Genomic DNA, 12,059 nt, shown 5'->3' with positions numbered 1-12,059 from the left:
CACACACACACACACACACACACACACAATAAAGCTCTGACTGGATTATAACATCTACACCCCCCTCTATAATGGATTCCTGCTCTGTTTTCCCCAACCCCCACAGTTCTCATTGAGAAGTTAAGACAATTTTTAAACTCCAAATAGGGCTCAGATTGGCAAAAAGCTTGGGAAACATTAGCCTCGTTACTCCCTTTGCTGTCTGCAACTTTATTTTCTATGGATTTACTGATTCAGATGGAATCTTCAACCACTTATTGTATCATCTGGATTTTTTGTAGATGCACAATCATTTTGATGCCTCCTTCTATTTGATTGGGGTTTTAAACGAATAGCGCGTATTCATCCAAAGCAGTTAATGGTTTAAACAAATCTCCATTTCTCTTTTTCAAAGAGCATGGTAACCCCACTCAAAGCTGCATTGTTGTATGCAGATACTAGCCCCCTTTTTTTTTTAATGAAACCAAAATACTGCAGATGTGGACAATCTGAACGAAGAACAGAAAGTGCTGGAGAAACCCAGGAGGTCTGGAGCACCTCTATAAAGAGAGAAACTAAGTTGATGTTTCAAGAATGATATGATTCTTCTTCAGGATGCTTTTTAATTTTTGAATTTGCCTCTCTCAAATTCAAAAAGGCCGTGTTTGCTACCCAAATGAAAAATGATTGCAGAAGGTTTAAATTGGTTTACAACAGAGAGTAGAGATTCAACGTGCCATCCAGGGCATTGAGGATTGGCTTCCTGTTACCTGAGAGGCCTGAATTTCAATCCCAGGTCTACAAATAGAGAATAAATACAAGCATTTGGTGACAAGACAGAAATCTGATATTGTGGGCTGCCTGGATAAAGCTCCATATTCTTACAATCCTTTATGTGAAAAACATTCTCCTCATTTCCTCCCTGCCCCATTCTCCTGTTGATTATCTTGAGCCTGTGTCCCTTGTTTGCCCATTTCATTAACCTCTGAAAAATGCATTTCATTACTGATCATCTCAAAAAACACACTTCAAAAATCTCTGTTCCTTCTAGGTCCTCCAATTTTTCAAATCTTACTTAATTACTGTTAACTTTTATCTGTTGATTATTTGTTGTGTTCTCTGCCTCTTGAATTGAGTGCCCAGGTTTGTATGTAGTACTCTATAACAGGTATCAGATTAACCAGTCTTCTAGAAATTCATTTTGTGGTCAGTATCCCTAACACACACAATCCAAATTACTTTGTGGAGTATTTTCAACAAGATGTCCAACTTCTAAAATCCCAGCTTATTGCCACATTTATGTTACCAACTCTATTAAAGATCTCACTGTTTATACTATGCTTTCATTGTTTTCTTATCCAAAATGGACCATTTTGGTTTGTGCATTGAACTGTATCTGCCATTCATCAATCCGTTTTCTACATCTTAAGATCAGAAACGATTTGCATTGTCTGATGCAAGAGCTGTGCATTTTGTTACACTGCCATTTCTGCTTCTCTCCCTGTTGGTGAGGTGTACATAAGGTTGGTGACATGGCTACTTAAAAATACTTTGTTGATTTTACTTACACTTCCCCAAAAGAGCGGGCAGTTGAGAAGGCAGTATAACAAAATTTTCAGCTGTTACAATATACAACATACAACATACGCAATTTGCTTCAGCTTGCCATGCTATCCAACTTAAAAGGTTGAACCAGCCTCAATCTCATATCTCTTGTACTTATCTTTAACACAAATGTAAATGGACGTAAAAGAACATAAATGCAAAATTGACATTTCGGGTCAGGATCCTTCTTCAGAAACCTGCTCCTCTGTTGCTGCCTGGCCTGCTGTGTTCCTCCAGCTCCACACTGTGTTATCTCTGACTCCAGCATCTGCAGTTCTTACTATCTATAAATGTAAAATGAATGGCACAATTACTTGTGGTATGACAGAGCCTACACCTTTCAAATCCTGGAGATATCCATCTACGTTGAACTTTGTTTTCTATTCCTCATCCTTCTCATCGAATATATGACCAAATTGTCATTGATGTTTTTTGTGTTAATTTTCATTATAAGTGTCTTATGAGTCATCCATTCAATAGCAATGGGACCCAGACATGAGAGAACCTCTTGGGAATGAATCAATTTGGTCACCTTAACCAGCTGAAACGTAGAGGGAAGTGATTTGAAATTGTGCTTCTGGCAGCCAAGTACTCAATTATCAGTAGATAATTTATCAATATAACTTTGCCTGGTGGTATGAACAGTAAAGAAAACTTAATGATGTAGTGAACTTTAATAAAACAGGGATATTTTTAAACGCATTTTTATATTTTTCAGATGGTGGCAAGGTATGTGGACCTTAAGCTCATGAAAGAATGGCAACTGACACAGATGAAACAAAAAAGCTGAATTTTACTTTTGGAGTCGTAGCTGACATTCAATACGCCAATACAGACGATGGTTATAATGACACACGCACAATGAGGCGTTACTATAGGAACAGCCTCCATTTGCTGAGCAGTGCTGTCAGGGGATGGAACGAAGAAGCAATCACTCCCAGGTTTATTCTGCAGCTTGGAGACATCATTGATGGATGCAATTCACAGCTGAAGTCCTCAGATCGTGCACTTCACGTGGTTTTAGATGAATTTTCAAAGTGTTCGTCTCCTGTGCACCATATCTGGGGAAACCATGAATTGTATAATTTTGACAGAGAACTATTACTTAAATCAGTTCTCAATAGCAAATGCCTGGGAAACACAGACAGCAGCTTTGAGACACAGTCCAACCCTGATGATTCTGAGGCATTTTATGGCTACCATTTTAGTCCTTTCCCTAAGTTTCGATTCATAATCACTGACTCATACGATCTGAGCATTTTGGGAAGGAAATATTGCAGCAAGAAGCATCATGATTCAATGGAAATACTGAAGACATACAACAAAAATGAAGATTTTAATAGCTCAAAAGGTAACTTCGGGTTACATCTATATACACTGGTATTGAGTGACCTTAAATTTTTATTCAATTAACTTCTTAGAACGGAATCATTTTTAAACCCAAGTTTTATATTTCGCAGATGACGGCAAGGTATGTGGAGTTTAAAATGCTGCCTAACCAGTCCCTTCTGAGCACTAAACTAATAAAGGCAGAATGGGATATAAGTGGATCTAACTTTGGCCAATCAGAATGCTGGCAATGGTAAAGCCTCTGCAGGCAAAGCAGGGGACGTAGATCCCACTAACTTTTTGTTAAATCACTCTTTCAACAGTTGTGTAATTCATTTCAGGGGCACGATGCTGCTACGTGAAATAAGCCTTAAGTATGGAGCCATAATACACGTCCTGCAGCTTTGCTAGCAATGATGTTGTGGGGACTGCAGTTCCATGAATGGTGAGGTTGCCTCCTACAGGCTGTAGAGCATGGAGGTGTCCTCAGAGCGGTCAGTGTAAATTGAAAGAGTATATCTCTTTCCATCTCACTTGAACAGGAAGTCAGTGTCATTGACATCATCATTGTGCACCCACATTGCACTGGACTTGAGAGTAGTGCTCCCATGTTGCTGCCTTTCCCTCGTCGCTCTGCTGGTCAATTACCTTGTTGCTGCCTTGCTTGCCATACTGCTCACCACTGGCCACCGCCACCACCTCCCACACTCCCCATTCCCTGCTTCCCTTGTTGCTTATCAGTGGTTTCCCCTATCCCTGCCCCTCAACTTCCCTCCCGGCTCAGTTCCCCGCTGGCCTCATCCCTCACTTGCTCAAGGACTGAGGCAGTGAGTAAACGATGAAGAGCTTTTTCTGATCACTTCATGAGTGTTTTCTTTTTGCTATTTTTAATCAGAAGTAGTATCGGAGGCAATGGCCTAATGGTATTATCGCTGGACTGTTAATCCAGAGACCGAGGTAATGTTCTGAGAATCTGTGTTTGAATCCCATCACAGCAGACAGTGAAATTTGAATTCAATAAATATCTAAAATTAAGACTCTAATGATGACCATGAATCTGTTGTTGATTGTCAGAAAAACCCATCTGTTCACTAATGTCCTTAGGCCTAACCTCATTCCATGAATATACAAAAAAGATTCAACTGAGCAATTTTCCCACCACCAAATCACTGTGACCATTTTTATTTTGTTAAATAACTCTTTCAACAGTTTTGTAATTCATTTCAGGGGCACGATGCTGCTACATGAAATAAGCCTTAAGCACGGAGCCATTATGCACGTCCTGCAGCTTTGCTAGCGGTGATGTTGCAGGGACTGCAGTTCCATGGATGGTGAGCGTGCCTCCTACAGTTACATTGCAAAAATACCACTTGTTTAAATTAGTTGCCTGTCTCAGTTCAGTGTGCAGCCAATCTGCATCTGATCCCACTGTCAGTAAACTTTCTAAATAGTGGAACAGCTTGGGGCTATCATCTTGAAATAGCTCCTGGCTGTTTTTGTTCTCGGGCACCTGCCTCACAGCAGTTTAGATTGCAATGGAAGTGGTACAGTGAAATTTCACCAGATTTGTCCCCGGGGTGAGAGGATTGTCCAATGATAAGATGCTGAGTAAATTATGTCTGTATTCTGTGGAATTTAGAAGAATGTCATATAATAACATTGAAGCACTCAAGATTATGAAAGGCTTGATAAGGTAGATATGGTTTAATATAACCTGAAAGTTAATCACTTCACACTGCATTTCCAAATCTAGTTAATGTATGTCAGTTCAAAACACGTTTGGCCCCAACAGTGTCACCATTCAATATTTCACACTGCTGCAATCCCTCCAGTTATGATGTAAACAATTTAGCAAATACCTCAACCAGTTTTATAACTATTCGTATGGTTTTCTAGTCTCCACAGCTTCTAGTTTAGTTCATTAATTATTTCTATGTGTGATTTGAAATTCAAATGTACCACATCATATTTCTTCTTCATTTGGATTATTACTGTTTCAGGAATATCATGGAGGTTGGTCAGACAGTATACTCCTCTGAATCGATGCTGACTGTTGTTAATTAAGTTATTGTTACAGAGCAGTGTTATCCAATAATCGAGAACATGGAGGCAGTTGCTTATTAGTTAATCTGAAATGAATAACAGATACTGGGCATCATAGTGTCATTTTTGGACAGACTGTGCATGTGTATGCTGACCTTTTTTGGCTTTTTGTGCAAATTGAATTTTGTCCTTTCATTAAAGGGGTTTTGAAAAATAATGAAGTATTGCAATAACAACTGTACTGGGCATTTTTGAAACCACATCTAGAATACTCTAAGTTTGCTTTCCATATTTAAGAAAGCTTGCAATGGAAGTGGTACAGTGAAATTTCACCAGATTTGTCCCCAGGGTGAGAGGATTGTCCAATGATAAGATGCTGAGTAAATTATGTCTGTATTCTGTGGAATTTAGAAGAATGTCATATAATAACATTGAAGCACTCAAGATTATGAAAGGCTTGATAAGGTAGATACTCAGTTGTTATTTCTCCTGGCTAGGATTTAGAGCAAGATGAGGCACAACTTCGAGATAAGAGGCTGAGATGAGGAAAAATGTCTTCATTCAAAGGATTGTGGATTTCTGGAATTCTGTATCCTGAAGGTTACGGATATACCATCATTGAATATATTTAAGTTTGAAATAGACAAATTTACTCCTGCCTCTCCTTATGTTTGTTGGTATAGTCATAATACAACAAACAATATATGCTATCATATTTGAAGAGTATATTTCAGCCCTCTGCACTGAGGATGAGCATAGAAGGCTGGAACTTTGGTCTTTTTCAAAACCTTAAACCTTGGCCTTGGAAGTATGGAATAGGGACAAACTCCTCTGAAATTTCAGTGAAATAAAAATAGCTGTTGTAGCGTTTTTGCCAGCACTTTTATTGCCTGTTCCTCGCTGCTCTTGAACTGAGTGGTTTGCTAAGTCATCTCAGAGAGCAGTTGAGAGTCAGTCACAGAGTCATAGAGTTGTACAGCATGGAAAAGACCCTTTGGTCCAACTTGTCTGTGCTGGCCAGATCCTAAATTCATCTCGTCCCATTTGCCAGCATTTGGCCTGCATTCCTCTAAACCCTTCCTATTCATGTACCCGTGAATGTTTCAATGTTGTAATTGTACCCGCCTCCACTACTTTCTCTCTCAGCTCATTCCATATAGACAACACCCTTTGCATCAAAATGTTGCCCATTGGTTCTCTTTTATATCTTTGCCTGCTCACCTTCAACCTATAGCCTCTATTTCTGGACTCCCCTACCCTGGGGAAAAGACCTTGGCTAATCACCCTGTCCATGCCTGTCATGACTTTACAAACCTCTATAAGCTCACCCCCTCAGCCTCCGACACTCTATGGAAAATAGTCCTAGCCTATTCAGCCTCTCCCTATAGCTCAAAATCTCCAAACCCAGCAACATCCTTGTAAATCTTTTCTGTACTCTAACAGGGTCCTATAGCAGGGAGACCCCAGAATCAAAAGCAATATTCCAAAAGTGGCCTGACCAGTGTTTTGTACAGACATAACATGATATCCGAACTCCAATACTCAATGCACTGACTGCTAAAGACAAATTTACCAAATGCCTTCTTCATTACCCTGTTTATCTGGGACTCCACCTTCAAGGAGCAATGAACTTGCACCCCTAGGTATCTTTGTTCAGTAACACTCCCCAAAACATACCATTCAGTGTATAAGTCCTGCCCTGATTTGCCTTACCAAAATGCAACACCTCACATTTATCAAAATTAGACTCTATCTGCCATTCCTTGGCCCATCGCCCCATCTGATCATGGTACTGCTGTACTCTTAAGATAACCTTTTTCACTGTCCACTACACCACCAATTTTGGTGTCTTCTGCAAACTTACTAACCATTCCTCCTATACTTACATCCAAATCACTTACATACATGACAGCTGTGGGTCTGGAGTCACATATAAGACAGACCAGGCGAGGATGGCAGATTTCCTTCCCTGAAGGACATTAGCGAACCAAATGGATTTTTCCAACAACCAGCAATGGCTTCATGGTCATCATTAGGTTCTTAGATCCAGATTTTTACAAAATTGAATTCAGTTCCAAACATCTGCCATGGCTTCGAACCTGAGTCCCCAGAACATTCGCTGATTTTCTAGCGATTGATACCACTAGATCATTGTCTGTTCAAATTAATTTGAATTGACGAATTAGTTTGTGTGGATTTACAGGTAAAATTTGTAGAAGAACCAAAATATTAAAAAAAGACTAAGTCTCCCAGTAGCATTTCAAAAATGTGAGATGAGTTTTCATATGTTCAAAATTATTCAAACTTTAAAACTGAAACGTTCTAAAATATTTCATTAACAGGGCTCAATGGGCTAGAAAAACGTTTTGTGGCATTTAATGGAGGGTTCAGTCAGGAGCAGTTGGATTGGCTGAACAAAGTATTAACTTTCTCGGATCTTAACCAGGAAAACGTTACAATTGCTGGTAGGTGCTGGTTCTATATAACCACAACGTATTGAATTCAGAATATATATCTACACGATGGTATCAATGGTACAATACTATAGAGTCATAGACAATGTACAGCATGGAAACAGACCCTTCAGTCCAAGTTGTCCATGCCAACCAGATATCCTAGATAAATGTAGCCCCTTTTGCCAGCATTATGCCCATATCCCTCTAAACCCTTCCTATTCATGTATCCATTTATATGCCTTTTAAATATCATAATTGTACCAGCCTAATCCTCTTCCTCCGGCAGCTCAATGGGCACCACCCTCTGCTGGAAAAAGTTGCCCCTTAGGTGCCTTTTCTATCTTTCCCCTCTCACCTTAAACCTATGCCGTCTTGTTTTGGACTCCCCCAACTGGGGAAAATACCTTGTCTATTTACCCTAACCTTGCCCTGCATCATTTTATTAACCTCTATAAGGTCACCCCTCAGCCTCTGACACTCAGGGAAAATAGCCCCAGCCTATTTTGCTTCTCCCTCTAGCTCAAACCCTCCCTGGCATCATCCTTGTAAATCTTTTCTGAATCCTTTCAAGTTTCACAACATCCTTCCTATAGCAGGGAGACCAGAATTGCATGCAGTATTCCAAAAGTGGCCTAACCAATGTGCTGTACAGCCTCAACCTGACCTCCAAACTCCTATACTCAATGCCCTGACCAATAGAGGCAAGCGTACCAAATGCCTTCTTCACTATCCTATCGACCTGCGACTCCACTTTCAAGGAAGTGGACAAGATGTTTTCAGTAAACGTTCAACATATTCTTTATAAGTTAAGTTGTAATCTCATTACATTCAACGAAGAGGAAAAATTATCCTATTTTAGATCTTTGTGATATTTTTAACAATGACAATCATAAATTTGCTAACTTTAATTTTCCTCTCAATGTAATTTTCTCTTTAACATTTTCCTAAATTATGTGCGATATACAACAGTGAACTTAAAGCTCAACTTTTTTGTTATTGGTTTTAACTTTTCTGGTGTTAACTAATACCAACTTGAGGAATATTGTTCATTATTCTGGCCTGTCTAATGATCTTTGAAAAAGGGAGACTTAAAACTCAGGATCAGCAAAGCAATGGTTGCCAACTAAAGTCCCAAAGCTTGTTTTTCTTTAAGTCATTCATGGGGTATGGGCATTGCTGACAAGATAATAATTTATTGCCATCCCTATTTACACTTCAGATGGTTATGGTGAGTTGCCTTCTTGAACCGTGACAGGTCACTTGTTGTGGGTTGGCCCAAAGTGCCGTTTGGGAGGGAGTTGCCTCCTAGTGACACTGAAGGAACGGTGATATATTTCCAATTCTGGATGCTGCGTGGTTTGAAGGGGAACTTGTAGGCAGTGGGTTTCCCATTCATCTGCTGCACTTGTCTTCCTGGATGGTATGGTCGTGAGTTTGGAAGATTCTAAGGAGACTTAGTAACATCTTAAGTGCATTTTGTAGAGGGGCAGACTATAAGAGGTGGTGGTGTTCCCATGCATCTAGTGCCTCGCTCTTTCTAGTTGGTAGAGGTCAGGTGTTCAGCTTTTTGACTCAACAAGTGACTGGCAACCTACCCAGAACACCCAGTTTCCACCTCTCTGAACAAGAACTATAGTCTGAATGCTTTGTTCCTAAGGTGGGAGCACAGAGTAAAGCAATTCCTGACTTCACAAGCCTAAGTCAGGAGAAAGTGGCAGGGAATTTGAGATTTTCATTTCAGCGAGGCAGGAGTTCCCTGGGAGTTAAGACCTGGTGACCCTGGAAGGTGTGCAGGGGTTGCTGAGTGCAGAAGTGTGTTGGATGGAAGGCCTACCTCCATAGATGGGCACGGTTACCAAACCATGCACCAAAATCACACAAGTAGAGGCGACTACTGATTCATATAGATGTGAAATGTGACCCAAACTTATTCCCACAGCCACTGAAATGGGAGCTGTCACGTTTGCCAGAATTGACGAAAATTCAGGCCTATGACTGGCCTTTTATAGCGTTGTACGTTTTAATCAAATTTTGTCTGTTACATTAATCGTTGGGAAACATCAATTCAAATTTCTATATCTATTGTCACTATTTGTCAAGATAACCATAATCTATTAAAAAAAAACCCAACAAACTGCAGGTGCCCGAAATCTGAAACAAAAACAGAAATTGCTGAGTTATGAAGAAGAGTCGCTGGACCCGAAATGTTAATCACAGAATCCCGACGGTGTGGAAGTAGGCCATTCGGCCCATCAAATCCACACTAACCCTCTGAACAGCGTCCCACCCAAATCCATCCCCCTACCCTATCCCCATAACCCCACATTTCCCATGGCTAACCCACCTAGCCTGCACATCCCTGGACACTATGGGCAATTTTGCACTATGCACATCTTTGGACTGCGGGAGGAGACCAATACAGACACGAGGAGAATGTACAAACTCCACAGATAGTCGTCCGAGGGTGGAATTGAATATGGGTGCCTGGTGCTGTGAGGCAGCAGTGCTAACCACGGTGCTGTCGAACTCTGCTTTCTATCCATAGATGATGCCAGACTTGCTGTTTTTTCTTTCAAGCAATTTCTGTTTTTGTAACAATAACATATCTTTGACTGTGCCTGTACTGGAGCAGTAGGCTCTTTTGCTGTTCATCTACATTTAACAATCAAGTGAGACTGTGCGTCCTGATATGCCACCTAACTCCACCTTTGTCCCTTAATATGTTTGAATATGAAAAATCTTATCAATCACAGATTTAAAATTTAGAATCTATTTAGCATTGGCTGCCGTTTGCAGGACAGAGTTCTGAACTTCAACTGAGTGTGTTTCTACCTCACTCCTTTGCTTTAATTTCAGACAAAACCCCTTTGTCCCAGATTCTTCAATAAGAAAGCTCCTGTCCATCTATTCTATCTGCTCCTTTTCGTAGCTTGAGAATGTTAGGCAAAATGCTCCTTAACTTTCTAAGATTCAGACAATACAACTCTAATTTGTATAATGTCCCTGCAGAATTTAACCCTTGCAGTCCAGTTATCAATATTATAAATCCATGTTGCACTCCCTCCAATATCCATATATCCTTAATGAGTTGAGGTATTCTCATGATGCTCCAGGTACGATCTAATCAGTATAGCTGAAATGTCTTGTACTCCCTTTATTTCAGTTCACTGGGAATAAAGGCCAGCAGTTTGTAAGATGTTTATAATCAAACATGGCCCCATTAAACAGTTAATTTACTTTATATTGAACAGTTAGAGACAACACAGCTTTAAGCAAGGAAGTTATAGATTATTGGGATCATCTTTCAAACAGTGAAGTTCCCAAATGGCACGAACATTTCCTGAAATTATTCCCCGATCAAACCAGCAATATAATTTATGTCAGCGTTCATGTGTTATATCTGAAGCCAATGCTGTCTGATCCAGTATTGTCAGGCTGATTGGATTTGACTGCTATCAATTTCATATATCAGAGTGAACAAATAAAACCTTTGCCTTTTTATTGCAGCTCACGTTCCAATCCATCCACAGTCTACAAATTCACAAGGAGTTGCTTGGAACTACGATGAGATCCTGTCAGTGTTGCACGCACACACGAGTGTCGTGTGTTTTCTGGCAGGACATGACCACAATGGTGGTTACTGCTTGGATGGCCACGGAATTCACCATCTTACATTGGAAGGTGTGATTGAAACACCGCCAGAGAGCCATGCATTTGGAACTATCTATGTATATGATGACAGAATGATTGTAAAAGGAAGAGGCAGGATTCAGGACAGGATTCTACACTACAAGAAAATCTGAATCAAGTAATTTTTAACACATCATAGACATGTCAATGTGCTGTACTAGATGAATACAATGTAAAAACAGGTAGGTGGGATCAAAATTAGATCATTGCCTGCTAAATGTAGTAGCACCTACAGATTAAAATCTCAGATCCTAAGAGAGTGATGCTGTCTGCTGTGTATCAAGTATCTGTGTCTTTATTTCAAGGTTGTGTGAACAGTTGAAAGAATTAGCTTCCTGCCTTGTATAATCAAATGTTGTCCCAGATTTCTTGCTTACTTACTGATCTGAAAGGTTTTGCTTCAAGTCTTACTCAACATTTCAGCGCATAACCTAGGCTAACAAACAGTACCAGTGAGATGATTAAGGCATTTTTTCTGCAAGAGCAGGAGAGCCCCTCCAGGGTCCTAGTCAATATTTATCCCTGAACCAGCGTCACTAACCAAAAACAGGTTATCTGTTCATTAACCACATAATGTTTGTGGGAACAGGGCTGCTGTGTCAATTCTACATTAAAATAGTGACCACATCATATTTAGTGGTTTGGGACAAGCTGAACACAAATGCAAAAGTTTCCTTTTCCCAAGAAATCTTGAAAGGATGTTTAAAATTCTCAGAAGGCTTCCATTTGGCAAGTGACTCACAATCAGCTCTTGGGCTGATCCAGAATCATAGCCATGTAGATTGATACTGGAAGGGACCGTCAGAGTATAGCACTGTGTTCAAAGGCAGGGCAATCCTAATAGCACAACTGGAATAAAATATTAAATTGTTAAATTTATCATTTTATGTTTCTCACTTTACAGTTGTGATACATTTATTATTTTCAACTAAAGTTCACCTTTTTTTTTTAGTAGGA

General features: G+C 40.0%; 1 protein-coding gene across 2 annotated transcripts in view; it reads left to right on the top strand.

The window, feature by feature from the left end:
- Nucleotides 1–11,384, top strand: part of LOC109912985 (manganese-dependent ADP-ribose/CDP-alcohol diphosphatase-like) — a 13,637-nt gene extending 2,253 nt beyond the window's left edge. For both annotated transcript variants that reach the window (XM_048610917.1, XM_020512449.2), the window contains exons 2-4: nucleotides 2,303–2,935; nucleotides 7,299–7,421; nucleotides 10,920–11,384. In XM_048610917.1, the coding sequence (XP_048466874.1) occupies nucleotides 2,341–2,935; nucleotides 7,299–7,421; nucleotides 10,920–11,215 (1,014 nt within the window). In that variant the 5' untranslated portion in view covers nucleotides 2,303–2,340 and the 3' untranslated portion in view covers nucleotides 11,216–11,384. The remainder of the gene's footprint in view (nucleotides 1–2,302; nucleotides 2,936–7,298; nucleotides 7,422–10,919) is intronic.
- Nucleotides 11,385–12,059: the final 675 nt, after the last annotated feature.

Source organism: Rhincodon typus, chromosome 23, assembly GCF_021869965.1.
Source record: "Rhincodon typus isolate 14 chromosome 23, sRhiTyp1.1, whole genome shotgun sequence".
NCBI classification, from domain to species: Eukaryota; Metazoa; Chordata; class Chondrichthyes; order Orectolobiformes; family Rhincodontidae; genus Rhincodon; species Rhincodon typus.
The sequence above is the reverse complement of the archived record's forward strand: the minus strand, read 5'-3'. Positions and strand labels throughout refer to the sequence as shown.